This window comes from Fopius arisanus, unplaced genomic scaffold, assembly GCF_000806365.1.
Source record: "Fopius arisanus strain USDA-PBARC FA_bdor unplaced genomic scaffold, ASM80636v1 scaffold00024, whole genome shotgun sequence".
Lineage (NCBI taxonomy): Eukaryota > Metazoa > Arthropoda > Insecta > Hymenoptera > Braconidae > Fopius > Fopius arisanus.
In genome coordinates, this window is record NW_011887763.1 from 638,093 (window position 1) to 658,904 (window position 20,812).

General features: G+C 40.0%; 1 protein-coding gene across 1 annotated transcript; it reads right to left on the minus strand.

Moving 5' to 3' along the window:
* Positions 1-30: 30 nt before the first annotated feature.
* nolo (no long nerve cord) lies at positions 31-13,444 on the minus strand. Its single transcript, XM_011301814.1, has 22 exons — positions 13,409-13,444; positions 12,663-13,013; positions 10,668-10,809; positions 10,117-10,246; positions 8,883-8,985; positions 8,711-8,809; positions 6,510-6,651; positions 6,354-6,438; positions 5,824-6,209; positions 5,573-5,702; positions 5,187-5,397; positions 4,161-4,471; positions 3,956-4,083; positions 3,573-3,737; positions 3,092-3,273; positions 2,685-2,774; positions 1,538-2,522; positions 1,356-1,462; positions 887-1,097; positions 586-755; positions 354-510; positions 31-163 (listed from the first exon to the last, which is right to left on the minus strand). Exons 1-22 carry the CDS (start codon positions 13,442-13,444, stop codon positions 63-65), a joined length of 4,422 nt encoding a protein of 1,473 aa, XP_011300116.1. The 3' UTR covers positions 31-62.
* Between the last annotated feature and the right edge of the window lie 7,368 nt (positions 13,445-20,812).

Sequence of the window (20,812 nt, forward strand, 5' to 3'; positions counted from 1 at the left end):
CCCATTGACTTTCGTTGGGCGAGTTGCGAAAGTTGTTCGTTGGTTTTTTTTTATTTCGGTGTCTAGTGACACGACTTGCAGCACTGTTTTTGATACAGTGGCACTTGACACATGTTCATCATTTTCACCCTGTTGCAGAGTGGTGAGTGGTCCTCGCAAACCCCTGAACATGAAAATTCAAATGCTTTCGTTACTCTCAGCACGCACTGAGAAAAAAAAAACAAACAGCCTGTCACAATGAACATCTACGTCATGCAATAGAAAATAAAAATCAACTCGTTGAATTTTCTGACAGACAATTTCGTACTGCAGGAATTACAGAAAATATGATATAAGTTTTTGTGGGTCTTCACCTGGAGTTTTAGGACACGGTTTACCCTGACATATTTTCATCACAGCTGGACGATTTGGGATGTCCCTGCAGGCATTCCCTGCTGGTTTTTTCGTGCCAAACCAGACACACTGGAGAATTCGGTATTTTATTCCATCCTCTTCGCACGAGGCGGTGCACTGAAAACGGCAATTTTATCATGTTGGGTTGAGGGGGCTTCAGTTACCTTTAGTGATCTTCAGTTAGTATTTTACCTCAGACCACTCGCCAACTCTCCACACTCCTTTGCAAATGTCATTGTAACACTCCTGCCTCTGGGGTGGCCTGATTCCGTCATCGCATTTGCTTGATTCCAGAATCGTTACGTTCGTTGTGCCATTCACATCTTCAACAAGGCGACACGTTACGTCTCTTCTTTGCATTGCTGTTAGAATAGAGAAATCAGAGCATTCCGTCAATCAATCAGTCCATCTATAATCATCTCTAATTGAAAATTCATGTATTCACTCGTTAATTCATAACAGTTGGATAATACAAAGGGATAAATAAAATCACCAGTTTTCCAATTGAAACATCGCGAAGTTTCACAAGGTGTCCACTCCCCCGCATGCCACTGTGGACATCTCCCCGATCCACAGGGTCTGACCTTCTGGGGAACAGGGAATCCAGCGTCTTCGCACAACGAAGCCCCTATGACACTTCTAGCTGGCACCCTCGTGGCATTAACAGTTTTGGTCGAACGCACCGTACACTGTGCCCCCCTCATCTGCGAAGCCACAGAAAAAAATCAATTACCCTCCCTCTCCCTCAGATACAGAGATATTCCCTCAAAAATCCGTTCGTGGAACAAGTCAACTCGATTTACTCCATTTTTTAATGTTAATCAGCCTCTTTTTCAATTTACTTGTTACAAATTGAATTCTAACTGAACTCAGTGTATTAGTTACACACTTTCATTATGAAATTAATTGATCGAATAAATTTTCTCCGCAAACGGTAGTGATTAATAAAAATTCCAACTCACTTGAAACCCACCCCCTCCACAAGTTTGAGAGCACTTGGACCACTCAGTGGTGACCCATTCGAACACCAAATCCTCACCAGTCCCTGAGATTCGAGAGGAGAAATAAACTGCGATTAATTATCCACAATCTTAATCACCAACTCCCAGAACCATTTGCAACAATAAACCGTCATTTTACTCACCCTTGCTGAAGACATTGAGCCCCCCAGCGATCCCCTGATCATCCTCACTATCAAATCCCAGAGTTTCTCCCTCCTCCCCCAACCCCTTGCCACTCAATTGAGAGCTCTTATTTCTCAGGTGCCGGCCAATTTCGATCATCAATTCACTCCTGGTGAATTCAGACTTATTGACACCATCTTCATTACTCAAAACCTCGAGAGCACCTCTGTCATCGCCCTCCGACTCCATCTCCCTGGCATTCTCATTGCTCGATGCCAAATCACTCCCATTGGAGTTATTAGACAACAATTTAACAGTATCATTTTTATTAAACCTCTGCCTAGCCAATTCTGACTCGTAGGAGTCCTCCGTCTGTTCCATTTCACTACCAGAGTCGAATGCCCTGTCGTCCTCGTCCTGAGCTCTTGGCATCGACTTCTCAGAGGGCCGTCCCTCCGCTGGGAGAGTTGAGGCCAGGGTGATGAGGACAGGGTCGGTCTTATCTCCCTCCCTCCTCGATGTCGTAAAATCCTCCGGATTACTCGAGCCCGGAGTCACGGCCTCTCTAATCTGTTCGTTGTATCTATCGAGTGGTGAGTGTGTGGTACCCTCTGAGGGCCTGGAGTGACTCGTTCCTCGCTCGTTCCTCAGGTATTTGTCCACCTCCCCGTGCTTGTGCCTCTTGGCCTGTTTCAGGGACTCCTCGAGGTAGTCTTTTGTGTCTTGACTCTTTGAGTGCTGACTGTGCACTTTTATCAAGGCGTCTGTAGATTTTTTCGCTTCCTCCAGCTGGTCTAGGGACATAGCAGTATTCATGTCGAATGGATCGTCGTCAATGAATATTCTCTCCTCGTCCGGGCCGAAAGGCTCGTCGGGGAGGATCGTATTGTCGCTAAATAAACCCAAATCCCTCTCCACACTGTCGTATCGTGAATTGGGCCTTTTCTCTGACACTGTTCGATGATTTCGAGATGATCCTGAACCGCCGTGGAAGGGCCAGTATGACTGGAGAATCATTCGTGGAGGATTTAGTATAATTTTTATGATAATATATTGATCGAGTTTACGACTGGGTCGTGAGAGATGAGGGAGAAAAATAAGTGGAGTAAATTAATGAATGGTCAGTCGGTCAGGGAAAGTCAGGGGATATGATTGATGGATTATCACCTTCAGTGTTGATAGTAGATGGCTGAACGTTGGCACAAGGCTATTGGCACCCGAAGAAGCTGTAGACTCTACCGACTCGTGATAGCCAGGCTGATCCAAAAAATTATCCACCACCAATTTGAAAGTTGTTAGCAGAAAATAAGGGACTGATTAGTCGGGCCGTTACATCGCAAAAATTTATTCGTGCATGAAATTTCCCTTGGACAATCAAAGCAATCACTGGGGTTTGGAATTATTTATGGGAACAATTCACATCCATCATTGGCCCTATCGCGATTTCAGTACTCGTAATTTCCGGAGTATTGATGGATTAACGAATGGTTATTCTACTGGGGATTATTGATTCAAGCCGTGGATTGTGGTGTGGAAACTGCATTTTGCGTGTGCATTTTGTGGAGGAGTTTTACCTGGTGGATGGACGTCACTGAAAATTCACCCTGTGATCCAGTGTCTGAGGGTGGTGGACTAGTCTTTGGTTTGCGATTGCGAGCGCGAGGCTTTTTCGTGGGTTTGGCGTTTGGAATTTCGGGCTTGAACTCGTGGCTCTGGTCGTCGTTGCCATATGCAAAAGCTCCCTGGAAAGCTGGAGCTGAAATAAACGGAAATTCAGGGCTTCCATTGGGATCTGAATGGAATTTATTTCGTTCTGTGGTTTTCACTGGGTAAAAAATTATTTCACTCAAGAATTATTACTTCACTATTACTCTCGAAAAAAAAACTATTCGCAACAAGTTAATTGACACGAATTAATTTAGTACAAGAGGTGACGGTCGAAGCGTCAATTTAATTAATAGAAAAATTGGGGAGAAGATCGATCTTTAATAATTCGACTGATTGCCCTTTAGGTTTTTGATACTGATTTTGTTTTCTCAGTGTGAGAGCCAATACCAGCGTGATCAATTTGAAGGCTTTCCCCGGAATTAGAGGATTGATCCAAATTAACGTCAGGGCGATGATGAACGGTATTTCCGAACCGCAGAATTTCCTCACTGCTCATTTGCTCTCTTGTACGATGTCTCACGATTAATCGAAGCTCTGCCTTTGTACCACCAGCTGAAATTCGAGAAATGGTTTGATTACTGGTTGAATGGTCTTCTGAATTAATCGTTGTTGCATGATTCACCCCTCGATTGTCGATTAATTCGATGAAATGTTCTTTATTCTTTTTCAAGTGTAATAACGCATGAATTCTCTCAGAAATTTCGCAAACCCCTGAAATTCGACAACAAAGGAAAACGTGAAGTTCCTGCTAATTATTCAATACTAATTACCTCTGCACGAATAAACCCCTGCATCAGTCACTCCGATATCCACAATTTTCAGAGCTCCCTTCTTGCTAATTTTGTACTTCCTAGATTTTCTTATCTCCGCCCTGTCTTTCATCCACGAAATTTGTTGCCTAAACAAAACGACAGAAGTTATTCTCAAGTTGTCTTATCGTTTATTTCGCTGAGTAAAGAATGCACGAACACCCACTTGTTGAATTTCTTAACAGGACAGCGAATCTTGACCATGGGGATCCCTTGAAATACAGTAGCTGTCCCACCAATTTTCAGGTCAACTTTTTCCTCGGGTGTTCTCTGGGTGAATGTTGAATTTTGACTGAAAATAACTGGCTGCACACTCAATCCGATCTCGTGGCAAGCTCGGGTGTTACAGGGTTTTTCAGTTGCTGGTTTATTCCCATTGCACTCACGGTCCGGCAATGTTCTCTCGTGTCCCTGCGCCATTACCTGGACACACACTACTTCCCTCCTTTTCACCCCACCTCCGCAACTTTTCGAGCACTGGTTAACAATTCAATTTCACAACTATTAGATTTTTAAAGGATAAATGGAGGAGTGAGGTATCAAATCACGCTAATAAGAATTTATCTCTTGAGTGAAAATAGAACGGGATGAAATCAGCGGGTGAAAGTATTCATCAGGACTTTTCATTAAAAATTTCAATCCTTGGTATATCTGGTTGAATGATTTTTCATTATTCTCCCACCATTACCGTAATCAAGCTTTGATCGAATTCCGAGGGCAGAGGAACGAGCCGAGAAGTGGTGTTCGATCGTTGTTTAAATTATAAAATCTGAGAATGACACGACGTTTGATACAATTGACTGGGTAAAATAGATTTCGGTTAGCGGCGAAGAGAGATGGTTTAATATTCCATTCAGGTCAATTTATCCTAAATATCCCTGCTACCTTCCCCACATCGCTTATTTCAGAAATTCTAGAGAGGAAGTTGAGGTCATGTTTCATTCTGAATCTGAGATCTGGGAATAATCAGATTTATCTCAGAATGAATGACATTTATTTAAGAAAATGTGGAATCACTAGCAGCTAGAGTTTCATTCCGTAATGTTAAAGGTACATTTTGCAGTCAGTAAAAAAGTCACTGGATCCAAGGATTTCCCTGGGATGAGTGTAAAAATGTGTTTTGCAGGGGAGAATTGAAGATTATGATTTTATCTGTTGTTGATTTGATTGATAATGAAACGTTAATACCTACCTTCTCCCAATCTCTGGGCTTCCATTCTGGTGGGCAGTCCCACACGTTACAATGCTGCCTGTCTACCGGTGGTGGTGCCTGACACATATGGTTTGGTACGACTATCGTATTCCCAACACCCCGTGCCACCTCATGTATGCAAGTGACGTAACGCGTTTGTATACCAATACCGCAGGGAACGCTGCACGGTGAGAAGTCACTGTAGTTCCACCTAGAAAATCAAGAACAGAACGGGCTAACGTACAACACAAACTCCAGCTTGACCCAAATTGATTCCCACCCTCCCCCCAACTCGAATATATTCAACCATAAATGAGCCAACATGACGACCAACAAACATCATTCATGTGAGAGGTGAAATATTAATGAGGTGATTGCTGATTTACCTGGGGGTGCATGCGTGATCGTTGCAGGTACGGATACGAGACTCAGGTTTTGTTTCCTTCGTGCACAGTAGGGGAATCACTGTCTTGCCAGTGTCATCGCGTACGCAATTTATTATCAAGTCCTGAACACCTGTAAGGGAAAAAAAGATAAACCGTCGCAATGAGAACTGACGCGTTCCCTGAATTTATTCGCTCCCTAGATGAAAGGAAATTTTTTGATCGTGCAATTTCCGGTAATCGGATTGATTTACCTCCTAAACAGGATGCAGTGCACGCACTGTAACCACCCTCTTTCCAGGAGTACGTTGTCTGACCGGAGTTTCCAGGTGCGACTTTAACGGTACTCTCATAGTCACTTCCACTAGCCCCAGAGGACCTGTAAGAATCCATTAGATTGGATTCTTCGTATCCACTGTCTCCGACAGTATCAATTCTGTAGGAGAGGCTATTGTCCAGCGGTGGACAGGCTCGCAGCATGCATCTCTCGGTTTCAGGGGGTTTTGGCCCTGCGCACTGATTGTCAGGTAGTTTCGCTATTGTACGACTGAAATCGAGGAAAATCTTGCAGTGGACCTGACGATGGCGAATACCTTCGCCACAGGTGGCTGAACACGGTGACCAATCGTCGGCGATGAATCTGGTGATCAATTCCAGTTTCAATCATATTATTGCTCAAATAAAATAAATTTATTTTCAATTTTAATTTATATGTTGTCCGTGTATTTTTATTTTTTCATTCAAATGAATAGTTTCTTTAGACGAATTCATATCGGGCTCTTACGTTGATTCAGATGGAACTGGTTGGTCAATTAGTTTTTCTGGAAGGGGTGGGGCTGGATAGGGCTCTTGTGCCATCTCTCCTGAATCTGTGAAGCCACAAAACAGGTCATTAACATGATCTCACAATTGTCAGACAATGGTGAACTCGAAAACTCACACGCTGAACAATCGACACTGGTTTTGCACTCCTGTTCATCACGGGGACGCTCCCCTGGATCGCAATCGTTGGATAATCTGCCGTTTCCATCTCTGCATTCAATCGTTCTGGTTCTTACGCCACTTCCGCATGTCACCGAGCACTAAAATTATCGGGGCCAACTCATTAAATTGGATATAATGAATTCGACGTAGAGAAGTCATGGGGTCGTAAATACCGGGGTGGGTTGTAAAACTGGAGTGGTCGTTAAAATTTTGCCCTCGGTTAACAATTTTTCGATATTTTCAATGTACGTTTGACGGATTATTGACGATATCGTTTTTTAAATGATGAAAATTTATCGGATTATCCCACGATTTCAGAACTTGAGTTCAATTATTTGAAATCGATAGAAACAAAAACCGCGGAATGTATTTTGTCGTGAAAAAATGGAGGGAATATTGATGGATATGTTCGTGCCCTGACGATAAAATTCCCCTTTTATTCATTCAGGTATTCAGTAATTTATCGAGCTATTTAATAAATTTTTTGAATTACTCGATATCGATAAATACAAAATGAAAATGTCGGGGCTAATTATTTCATGTTTAAAAATGCATTAATAATGCTGTATACTTTGACGTTGAAAATCTGCCCCTATATTTGCTAACTTATCCAGAATAAAATGGAAGATGATGCGGTAGAAAAAAAAAATGGAAAAGCTCTTATTCACTGTTATTCAATACGACCCTCGCCATGCTTTTACCCCCTGTATTTGCTTGCCCTCCACACAATAGACGTAAATCTATCAATTTCTATCATCGGTTTTTATTCATCCACTTCCCTCTCCACTCTTGAAATCATTATGGAGTGAAACGGTGGTTTCTCTTTGGTTTTCTTCCACGAAAGAGGCACTCGAGAACGGGCCAACTGATGCAGTCCCGTAAATCAAACTGCTTTTATCATGTTTTTATTTAGCATACATTACTCGCTCGAGTATAAAAAAAGGCCTGCCATCTTTCTCCGAAATCTGCTCAATTTTTTTCACTCCCCCGGATGTTAATGGACGATGTTTAATGACTCTACTTTGTTGTCAAAAACATTGAATACGCTAAAGGCCGCAGTGTATTAGGGAACAAACCTCATGAATAAGACATGCGAGTGGCCGGAGGGTGTGAAACGATTTTTCTTGATTTTTCCTTTTTCACCGTCACATTCCAGAGCTCTCGGTGCACACATCCCCGGGGTTATTGAGCTTATGCATTTATGGTGATATACTTACTGGGAAATGTGAAAAATGCGGTTTAACGGTGCGTCGTAAAATAACTCGGAGAATCTAGTAAATATTGTTGCAATAACAATCCTCATTTTCCCCTAATGCCCTCGTAAAATGATGGAATATTTTCAAATATACCAAGTTTAAAAAAATATGGAGTAATTCAAAACAACACTGTACAAAAATAATCCATTGTTTTTATTTTTTTTTTTTAACAATTTCAGAGATTTTATCACTGACGAGTGGAGATATAAATCCTGAAAATTCGTGGACTAAATTTTTCTGATTATATTTTGACAATAACTAACAAAATAAATTCTCCCTCTCGCTGTTACGGAATAATATACTCGAGATATAATCGATGATTTTGAAGATTTAGGGGTATTACACGAAAATATTCCATAAATCGTTTATTTTCCTCGTGTCATTGTTGGAATTTATCAATCGAGGGGGGAATTTGTCTGCAATCAAAAGCCTGAGGGCTATTTATCCAATTTCCCATCGTCTGTCTCCTCGTATCTTCCAATAAACGGTGTCGTTATTTACAGAAATAATTATCGCTCTTGACGTCAGTGGTTGCTTTAATTTTCCTCTCCGTTTATATTCTCACTCAAATGTTTATCTCTCCGCGTTATTTTTCGCATTTTCCCGGAATATTGTCTATGCTATTCGCCTTTGACGGGAAATCGAGTGGATGAGTTTGTAGCGCCGTTGAGTAAATAAAAATCATTTTAAGATGTCTCATGTATTTACCTTTTCCGCTATTCTCTTTATTCCTCTGGTTGCTCGCGCATTTCGTTGGTAAAAATAATGTTGTGGAGAAATTTGCAATTCAATGTTTTTACTGAGGTACAAAAAAAAAAACGTTCGGACAAACAGAGGGGAAATTTCGTCGGCTGTGCCTTTTTTCATTTTTCCCTTTTTTTTTTAATAAAAAACAACTCACCTCACTCCACTGATTGGTCTCCCACATAGGACACGAAATGGTATTGCACATCTCTTGATTACGCGGTTTATGACTGGCGTTGCACCGATGATCTGGCAGCTGATAAAATTCCCATAACAGGTTCACTAGTGTTTTCACAACAGGTACATAAATGAATAGATTTGTTTTTTACCTTAGTCGTTTCGTTTCCACTCTCCTCTGTGCAGAAAACGGCGCGAGTTCGTGATCCACCCCCGCACGTTGCACTACATCTTGTCCAATCTCCAGAGATCCATCTGAATAATGTCACAATTACATCGATTTAATTCGACTTTCTTGAGTACAAGATATTGTTTCGAAGGAACAATTTATCTCCTCATAATATAATTGATCCCTTAATCACCCAACAATTCGCCAAACGGATTGAAAATCCAAGAGCCAAGTAATTGGTATAATTCAACGTTCACCCCACCCCAAAATGCACCCCTCCTGATATATTAACGAGCCGTGGTGCGTATGCAAACAGCAAACTGTGTCCCACATAACAGTCTGCAGTGGAAACCCGTGGCCATCCCAGAAATACCGTATTACCAACACAATTTGATAACAATACGTACATCCAACCGATCTCTGTCACTGGCCTCGATTCACTTGAAACTATCTCGCGGATGGTGAGATCGATTTAACCGCAGGCACTAAACAAAACGACAGATAGAAACAATACTGACAAAATAAAAAAAAAAAGTGAGGAAGTGGTTTTTCTATCAAGTGCCAAGAAACGATGATCAAAAGACTGCTTTCATCGGTAAAAACACGACAAGTCGAGTCTGATATCGCGTGCCGTTTGTCTCTGTATTTTTACTTCCCGCAGGTTTCATAAACGTGAGGGAAAAAAAATTGGCGAATGCAAGAAAGAACGGCCGCGGGCCTTTCTCTCCCCTAATGGCCGTTCAAGTGGGCGAGAGGGTGGTTGGGAGGGTAGATGAAAAGTGTTTTCACTGGCGGTAGTGCATACCAACGTCTTTCTGATTTTCTTTACTAAATTCACATCACTACAGGAAAATGTATTCCCTCACTTTATTTCAGTTCTTTTTTTTTCTCATTGTGGGACAAACCGGCCGCCTGGCACTTTCTGCTTTTGTGATTTAGGGAAACTGTTCTGCCTGGTGGAATAATAAAAGTCGTTAGGGTGACGCACGGTGGAGTTGCTCGCGGATTTGTTGGCTCGATCCTGGGGATTTAATTAATCGACCGAGTGGAGAACAATTTATTGGTCATTTATCCTGATGACAAGTTATTGCACAGTGCGGGTCGGTGTAGTCTTCGAGTTCAATTAAATTCATCTTTTTTAATTAAAAATTACACTGACGTCTGCTATTTTTATTGTCTTTTTACTGTCAATTTTTTTTTTGCTGTAGCGAGCTTACTTGGTGGTACAAGGGTGTCCATTGCAAGTCAGGGACATCTCCGTCGGCCTCTCCTCCGGATCACAATTCACCTCGTCCACAATGCTATCATCTACGGACGATTTGCAAATTGCCATTGCCATTTTGAAACCTGTAACGTTTTTTCACCTTTAATCGAAAAATCCAAGAAAGAATATCCCCGAAGGGAAAAAAAAATAACCAATGATATTCTTAACCAGCATTTCCTCAAATCTTGACCTCAAAACTTCAACGAAAAATCATCTATTTATAAACTCGTATTCACGTGAAATTCGCTCTCAACCTTTGACCTCATCATTGAAAACTGAGTTTGTCCCAGTGGAAGGCCAAACGCTTTATATACACCGCTAATTTAATTGGATCGTCAGAAGAAGCAGTGGAAGAAAAAAAAAAGTTCAAGGAGAAAACTGGCGTTATTGACAGGCCGGACTTTGCATTTAACAGATTGAGAGGCACTCGGATGCTCCGTTTTAATAATAAAAAAAAAATATCATCGAGGAGTGGATGGAGTAGAGAAGGAAAAATAAACTCACCGCCTCCACAGGACTTGGAGCACGCTGATATTGATTCCAAACTCCAGGAGTATCTTGGTTGACAGCTTGAACCATTTCCACCGCACACACCACATGCGTCCTTAGTTTTCCCACTGTTTACTCTCATGTCACATCCGACCTTCTGCAATATATTGGGACAAAAACTGTTACAGGAAAATTGAATTACCTTCATATAACATCTGGAGACAATGATTAAATGCTACATTACACGAGGAACTTCATTAAATCACAAGTTTTTCATTTTCAGATGAACAATTTGTCACAACTGCATGGTTTTATCGAATTCTGGTCGAATTCTCTTATTGTTAATTATTATTATTATGCAGGAAATGATGAAAAAATTGGATTAGCAATTATGGATATTCCTCTGAACTACTCGAGGGATGATTTTGTGAAAATATCTTCATCACTCGATGAATAATTCCACTTGTGATAAATGCATTTGTAAATGATTCCGACAGCAACATCTATCGATTTTTCATCCTCTCGACTAGAATTTTCATGTTAACCCGTCATAGGAAGGACTGATTTGTCATTCAGGCTGCAACTCTCGAGGACTCAGAGGTTTGGTGGGTTGTATTATTCATCCCCTTATCTTATCCCACAACCTGGCTTCGACTTATACTGTAGCTAGTGTCCCTGCCGCAGCCTCGTGAAATGCTCTGGGATTCCTCCAAATCCCAGGTACATACCTCGCTATTTCGTTAAACATTAATTGCCTACTGAATTTTATCCACTGGTCGGTTATCACTCGATTCCGGAATTAATTGAAATCCGGATACACCGGTTGGGGCTTCAAGCAATTGCCAGGGAAAACTTGTTGAATTTTTCCGGTGTTAACGAGCCAATTATCTCCATAATTAACGATTTCGTCAATAGCGAAAACATTTTCATCAACAATTCGTTGGGTTTTACAATTTCAGTGACAGGGAATTAACAATTTTATTAATTCAGGAATTAAAAAACAATGAGATATCATTAAATTTCCAGGATAATTAAAAATTTCGTTCTGTTCTCCCGGGAAAATTTAAAAAATCAGTATATATTTTGTATATATCTATTGTTCTACGTGGGAATGTACGTCATCCGAGCCCTTCCTCGAGAGTGAAAAGGTGAAGGACAGGGATGAATGTGAGACCGGAAGAGAGAAATAACGAAAGAGCCTGGTGGAACGAGACATTTTGAAAAAATAAAAGAGTGAAAAAAAAAAGCAGGCAACATGAGAGTGAATAAGGTCTAGTGTATGGAGTGGAAGAGGTATCACGAGTTATCATCGGTGAGCGTGCACGAGTGAAAGGATGGAAATGGGATTGGGAGGATTACTCATGCACTTGGTTGCTTGCTGAAGAAAACACAGGGTGGAATGACGAAACAGTGGAGATGAAAGTGATGGGGAGGCTGAAATGAGGGCTCTCCACTGTAACCAAGAGATGTATCCTCGACGGGGTGATTTTTACCCAGACAAATTCAGCGTTGATTGAACCTGTCACGAGTGCTGGTGTCTCAAAGTCTCGGTGAAATATTCCAATTCATCCCTTGTAATTATTAAGTAAAAACCATGAGGGATGGAAATGGGGGTTGGCTAATTTTTGGGGTTGAGTGCTTTCGTATTCTCTTGCAGACGTGAGAATCTTCTTTTACCCTGGCCATTCCCGAAGAGTTGAGGAACCCATCCATTTAATAATGCAAAGCTAGTTAGCGTTCACCGATCTCGGCTGTGGATGGAATTTAATTGCCTAGACACTCGTCGTCGAGAGTGGAAAACGTTGATTTGATATTGTTGGAGCTTTTGGTGATATATTGTCATTTGTTTTTTTTTTTTTCAGTTGTTGGAATATTCGGGGCTGATTCGAGCGGATAAAATGGGCTAATCCTTTTGGTAAAATGTAACTGTTACTCGGTGGTCAATAATTTCTAGAAATATTTCGTTACCGATTTTTCTCCTGAAATTCTCACGTTTTCTAGTGTACTTACCATGCAGCTACCGCCAATACAAACATCAACACCTCCTTCTTGGCACTTGGTGCCATCCTCAACACTGTCCGCCAGCTGGACAACGAATGTTTCATCGGACTCAAGTTCTCCAGTCTCAATGGATCCACCAACAGTCCCATCAAGTTTATTCCTAATTTCCTCAGACTTGTCCAATGACTCCCTCGGTGATGCCTCCGAAGTAGCCCTTGACACTTGAACTCCACGACAGATCAAGGAGCACGGCTTAGACTCATCGTAATAAGGATACCACTTGATCAATTGTCCGCCGTAAGGTACATTATCAAAATTGGAGCACTGCTCGCCCCGAAAATCACTCGGCACTTGACAGGGCTGTAATTACAAAAGTCTTCACGTGAGCAACTTACTGCAAATAAATTCCTTTCCATAAAATCCATTCCATAAAATCTATAACAAAATATTGCAATACGTAATAAAAATATTCATGTATAAAATTCTGCTGTACCGTGAAAGCTAAAAATCGAATGCAGTTAATAAAATTAATTTATTTTTGGGCACCTTAATATTATATACATATATATAATACATTATTTATATATTTATATTTGATTATAATGAGGAATCTTGGAGGGTGTGAAATGAGAGATGAGTGTAAAACGTATTGGTGATGTATTGTAGCTAGAGACGGATGATCCCTCCGGCCATTACTCTCCTTTGGTCAGTGGTAATTGTTTCTACCCCTTAACTCCTCACTGCCACCTGCTCACCCCCGTATGGGGTATTCCTTTCACGTGGAGAAACATTGGACACAGCAGGTAGTTGGTAGTAGAAAATCGGGGCACGTTCAGACCTATATCACTGGCACTTTTATAGATTAGTCCCCCCAGCGGGGGTACTCTCTCCTCAAAAATATCTATCCAGTTCGGAGTTTCCTTTGCGAATCAAAAGTAAAAGGGGGAGGCTAAATGTCAAACCAGTCGAGATTGCGTGGCACTTTGCCAGGTACGTGGATTTACAATTTTGCCCGTAGGCCAAATTTCGGGGGGGGCAGGTGGGTGGGTAAAATTGAGGAGACAAGTACTCTATTCGGCGTACGATCATTATTTATCGATTGGAGATATCCTGCGGGTAACAATTAAGTTCACTCAGCTTTTGGGAAAGTATATCTTCGATGGGGAGACGTTATTTTTGTCAGAATCTAGGGTAAGGTGACGAGTTGCGAATTTGTAATTTATTGTTATGGAAAAGTTGAGAGGAAAAATAGAGATGGCAGGAAAATGTTATTATGAGGGGGATGAAATGGTCTTGGAAAATACAACCACTCAATCGCACTAATAATAACCGTAACAGTGGAAATATAGGGAAAGTGTGGTCTGGGGAAGTGAAGTTGGCCCTGCGGGCTCAGGATCATGGCTGAACGCTTTCCAACTGCAAGTTGAAACATCAAGTTACCAAGAAGTTGAGGTGAATCCTTGAGTTTGTGCAGTACTAGGGAGAACACGCCACTATGCATGGGCTTTTCCTTTGGTTTCTGTATTTACACTTTCTAAGAACAATTGAATTTTCTGGAGCTGTTGAATTATTCGGATGGATGGCGGGGTGAAATATTCAGGCGCTTGTAATTGTCGGGAAAATACGTCTGCGGAATTTTCGGTAATGAGGATTGCTCCAGGGATTTATTGAAAATTTTATCAATTATCTAATTAATGGTTGATTAAAATGATGAGAGCTGTGGAATTTTAAGGGATTAAATTTTTTAGTAACTTCATTTTCATTTGAGATAATTTTATTTGAATGTGGAATGACGAGAGGATCATTAATCGAATTTGATTGAAATTCTGAGAAACGGAATAACCGACGGTTGTCAATCGAGTTGACAGTTGCCATAAATCGTCCAATCAATTTATTCCGACACATCTTCATTAACTCTTGGTCTTTATTGAAATAATTTAAGTCAAGCGCTTCACCCGCTTGCGAATCAAAATATTAATGTGCATTAAATTTCGAATTCATTAGTCTCACGAAAAAATTCCGAACAGTATTCAATTAATGATTCAATATCACTGTCAAATTAAAAGTGATTTCTCTCTCAATTTCACATTAAAATATTATGTATTAACCTATTTATTTAAACTTTTAACTGAAATAAATGATCGTGATATATCTATTACAATTATAATTGATGGAAATTGAACATCAATGAGTGAAACGTTCGGTGTATTTACCCTGTATTTACAGTGGAAAATGAAAACACGAGCATGCTAATAATATGGTAATAATGGAACAGTTTGATCGGTTCGATCCACCAAATTGTCAGATTTCGATATTATTCACGATACTCTCCAATGTGTTGTATTTACCAGTAAAAATAATCTCGTCCTGGGGATTTGTTTGCTGTCATTATCGAGAGAGAGTGCTCGGTTGAGTTTCATGGGGACAAGTTTGGGTGGTGGGTAATGAAATTAACTTGGTCGTGGGCACACACAATTGTGCTACATGCCGAGGGTAACACCACCCTCTCACCCACCACCCACCCCATTTCAATCCGCCAGTTGATAGTATGCGCGTATACTCGTGTGAAACGTGCGCGCAATTACATAGTGAAATGGTTAACGAGCGTGATTTGTACGTCAGCGTGTGTAAATTGAAGGAAATTGGGAGATACTCGAAAAGTTTGGACAAAGTTTGACGCTCATTATGGCATCATTAGGTGAATGTGGGGAATGTAAATATCGTTTGGAAGATTTATCTAATTTCATTAATTCATTCATTTTTAGAGAAATTTTTCAGCCATGTGTTGATGTGGATCTTAAAAAATTATTTCATTTCTTATAAAATATGATAATTACTTGAATTTAATTAAATTTTTTAAGGCTAGGTTTATTTCCCAGTAGTAATGCAAATGAAAATTTTTAAAAGGACTTTCGCCTTTGGAATTCCTGAATTCTGGACGTGGAATTCAAGTTCGATTGAAACGAATTTAGTCTCGCGGTGAATCTTCAGCAAATGGTTCTAGGTTGCGAGAAAAATAGGGAAATTTCTGTGATGATATCGAGTTTTTGGCGAGCCAGGGCTCATTCTCCCTTGCTCAACTCTCTAGAGTTGTTTCGGGTTAAATTGAGGATGAGATGCATCCTCTATTGGATTGGAAGGAGGATCCTGTGGAGTGCCTGAAGATAGAGATCACTTTACCGCCTGGAAGAGGCCGAGAGGATGTAGAGTCGAGTGGAAATTGAATGGCCTATGAATAGAGTGATTTTTCATTTTTTATTTTCTATTTCAAGTCTCTCATTCCGCTTCTATCATCACCGAGACCAATAAAAACTACTAAAAAACCTCTCGTCAATTAAAAACTTGTCAAATCTAGAATAATTATTTCCTCCAGAAATTGTTCAATAACTTTCGCCCTCCGATCAGATATACGAACCAAGTGAAATAAAATAGAAACGGTCAGTCAGGAGAATAATTTTCAACATGAATAATTCCCGAGTGCACTCGAATATTCCAATTAAAACACTCGTCTATCAATGATTAATTAATCAATTGTATTGCACACGGAAATCGTTGCAATTATCACAAAAATGAAATGGTAAAAATGGAATTCAGTGGATTGAAATGTCAGAATAAATATTTTTCCTTGCAATTTTTTATTGAATCAATAAATGAATATGAAATTGGGGAAGTCAGTTTCCGGAATGATTCCCAAATATTTGCGGTTTTAAAAATTTTCAATTTAAAAATTTTCCAAATTATACGACGTCGTGGTGGCCGGTCGATTTCGTCTGAGTCGAGATACTTCGAGATCGATTTCCTTCCTCCTTTTTAGACGAACAATTATACATTATTGTTAATTATCCGCACATTATTAGTGCAATCGTTAGCTGAACACCAGCGCAACCCATTGACCTAAAACAAATCCTTCCCTTAACTCAATTAAATCATGCAACAATGCGCCGACTATTATTAAATAATCACAGCTACTGGGTATTCATTATCACTCCCAGTGATTTCCCCGATCACGTTACAAGCCCCAATTACCGAAACTTGAAAATATGGAGGGAAAATTGGAAATCCCAGGGATCGGCCGATTGATGTACATCGAAAATTAACGCCGTTATGGCTCAATACTGCTGGCGATTGTTTGCAATTGAAGGGATAGAGTGGTTGAAAGGGGGTGGAGGGTGGAGTACACATGGAGCTTGACGAGAATCAGACGGTAATTTACCAAGGATAACGGCTAATGTAGCCATTGAACCGTGAATCGACAGTTGCCTCGAGCCATTTCATCCGCGAAATAGACAACTAGAAATTGACGTGATGAGTATTATCGATTATTCTCGCGTTCATGGGATGAAGACATATTTTAAAAAAAAAAGTATTTTCCAACGGTAGAACATTTCCGAGAGTCATCGGGTGGTATGAAATACTGTCAACTGCGAGTGCCAAAGTGTCGGGCCAACGTAGATATCGCGGTTTTATTACGCGCATTCACCGCGAAAAGTACAACGCCCCGACAAAACTTTTCAACCTCTCTGCAGTTTACTGCTATTTCCACTGTCGTTTCAACATTATCGGGGTACGTTTATATTGAAACGAAAACGTTATTAAACGACGATTCGTGTCACTGGGCATCGATTCAGCGGTGCGAGAATTTTTCAATAAATTCCAAACATCGGTAATTATTTTTTTTTAACGTCTGGACGCCGGTGATGAGGAAAAAAGTGATTGGGAGGCATTCGAAATGATTTTTTTCATTGGTTCACTGTGTACTTGTCAAATATCGACTCGTTCAATTATTCTGTTAATTGAATAGCGTTAGGAAACGCTGGAAATATTTTCTATTCTGCCCGGATAAATCCTCGGATATCACAAATAAACTGGGGAAAAACCACTTTTTTCGGATTTGAATGAAACCATCGCCATTGTTCGAGTCTCAATCCCGGATTTTTGGTGTTTTCTCGACACTCTATGGTTTAAAAAGCCTAAAAATTGAAATTTACTCTTCGTAAATCCCGACAAATGGTTCATAATTGTTTAATGATTTCTTTTTAACTGGAAAACAATTTTAATGAGTGCAGAGTAACGAAAATTAAAAAATTTCAATCGCGAGTCAAAAACGGAAAATTTCAAAGAAGAAATGATTATTCACCAGATATTTCGTTCAACTGTTTGCCATAAAAAATTCAAACAAAACCTGTGGAGTAAATATTTGACAAGTCTTACGAATAACAGCTGTTCGCCTGACTATTCCTTGTCGTAACCACTAGGAGCGGCATTACCGGTGGATCGGTGCATTTATGTGGCCAGTAAATGCCTTCAGAAGTACAATCATTAAATAGTCAGTAAAAAAGCGACTCATGAACCCAGTGTGAGCTGAACCTACATGATCCTCATTACTATGCTAACGACAGTGAGTAATATCCCCTTTTTCTTTTTTACTTCTCCAAGCTCTAAGTGTTTATTTTATTAGCCACCGTCACCGACGCTTCTGTCCCCCATTTGCACATCTCTCCCCTTGCGAATGAAAAATTTATGAAGCTCTTTGCTTTTTCGCGATGGTAAAGGATTGAAGCCCGCAACGTCTGTCAACCCAGATTTTTAATTCGTCATAGCATTCAATAACTCAGTGAATTCAATAATTAAGCATCTGCTGACTCTCGTCGAGTCTTCGGTTGGAATTATCGCTCAGTCTGAGAGAGATAGCGAATTTTTCCATAAAATACATTTGACAGAGCGGAATGAGAATTACAAAAAAGGTATCAACAAAAATTTCTGTATTTCTCTTGGATCCTGAGATATTCCTCGAGAACTAACGGATTAACAAAATCGACTTGTTGGCTTTTACGTTCACCGAAATTATTTCGCAAATTCCGTGGAAATTATTCGAATGGATTAGCGACGGAATTATTCCGGACAACTTCCAGTGAATTCAATAGTAAAATTAATATTTCCGCATTTCCATAAGCCCATTAGCCCGTGTAAATAATAAACAGTTAACGTGATGTTGTAAATCTTTGAGAGTTTCCGAAAGAAACAGCACGAAACATTTTCAACTAGTTAAGTTTAATTATCGAGGACGAGGCAGAGAGTACCTATCCCCAGAGATAGTTGCCGGCAAAGATCTACTAAGCTGTATGTGATTCATGTATACGCACTGTATTTCCATGTACATACATACATGCAGAATAGCAGGAAGTGCAGACGGAAGTAGTGGCAGAGAGAGAAACACCGGTGTATTCTACGGAGTAAATCCCATCCGGTTGGATTTTAACTTGGAATTTATTGTTGACCCGAGAAATTATTGTCTCCCGAACTGCCTTTCCCGGGGATACCACTGGCCAGGGGGCAACTAAATTCACCGAACTTTTAAAATCTCTATTAGAAACCGGAAATCACCAGAACTTGATCCTCCTCAAGCTTCAGAAATCGTTAAAAATTTTCTCTAAGAATGAAACCTGTTATCATTTTCCGAGAATTAATCTCCCAAAGAAAATTCACTGAAATTTCTGTAGAATTATCATTAGCAGAATAACTAATTGCCTTATTTAATTAATTAATTAATCGATTTACGGTATATTCTAGTAATCTTTCATATATTATTTCCCTGAATTTTCAATTTAAAAATCAATCAATTATCATCAAACATAAAAATCCAATTCAATTAGAATTCATGAACGGATATGACTGCAGTGGAAATAGCAAGAAATTTCTGTAATTCTAGCCACAAAAAAATGACAGATAACACTTGGATTGCCTGAAGTCCCTCTCGGCGGTCCTCAATTCATGAAATAATATTCAGGTCGAGTCTCGGTACGAGATTCCCTCAGTAGGTCACATAAAAATTTATCACTGGTACATATCAGTGCGATGGAAACCAGGTTGTGTCAATTAAATACGTCGCCGTGAATATTCATATATCATCGGAGACTGAATCTTCTAGTGAATTTTTTTTCCAAGAGATAAATTAAAATTGCAGATGACGCGGACAACTAATCAGTGAAATACAATTGTTCGGAATTTAATGAAAGAGATATTGAATATTTCTGTCGGTGAGTGGTAGTTATGGAAATTTATAGACGTCGTAGGACAGGTTGGGAGAATTATTTAATGTATTGCGAATAGTTTTCACAAGTTTATGTTTATAAGTGGAGGAAGCGGATGACGTGGGCCAGGTTGGGGCTCTTGTTTCGCGAAATACCTTCGGTGTAATAGACAGCTTTAGGGGTATTCCGCAGAAGCTGGTAAAACTTTACTTTAGTGCTGAGTATATGGGGGTGTATGGGTGCTTCGAGGGTGTTGGATATGCACAGCGTGATGTGGATCAAACAAAGTGTTTTATCCACGTTTCAAATCTGCGAGAGGAAAAGAAAATACAGAGAGCAAATACCATTTTGCACATAATTGCCAAATAATATTTAATGACCTAAATTTTTAATAATTACCATCCATCAATCGACATTTCATCCCAACATCGTTTATTTTCTCTTCTATAAATTATCGCTCCGGCAAAAAATTACTTAATACAAATATTCAATTAAAATAAAAACCCAATTTTTTTAAATTATGCGATAAATGATGAATATCGGTTGAAATTTAATTAACTCGCGCGATTAAAGAGTCGATGGAATCTCAAACAGTTTAGTTAATTTATCTGGGAAGAGGAATTATTTATTTAGCGATAATCAGGATGATATTGGAGTCACGGGTGATATGAATGATGACTTCTGGAAGACAGTTTGGAATATGCTAATGTCTCGGTCTGAAATGCGAAGATTCAGGGGTGGGATGAACTGGAGATGAAGATATTCCGTTGTCACAGGCTCACACACACGTGGAGTTAGTGTCGAAATTTGTGCTAGATTCAAATGTAGGTCGGGTCACCTGCATCGCAGCATCCCCAGAGGGACTGGGCGTATCTGCAGAGAGGGTTTCTATTCCAGCAGTTACGTTAGCAGTAACATTCGGTTGTTTACATGGATATTTCAGTCTCAATATGCTTCTCAGAAGACACTCCATATCCTATTTCCAGATGCAACTCCCTGGCAATTCACTTTCCATTTGAATGAATTCGCCATATTTCTGTCCTTACAAATCCACCAACAACCCTCAATTCTACCCGACATCCTAGAATTACTATAAGACTTGAAGATGGACATAATAATGGCGTGATT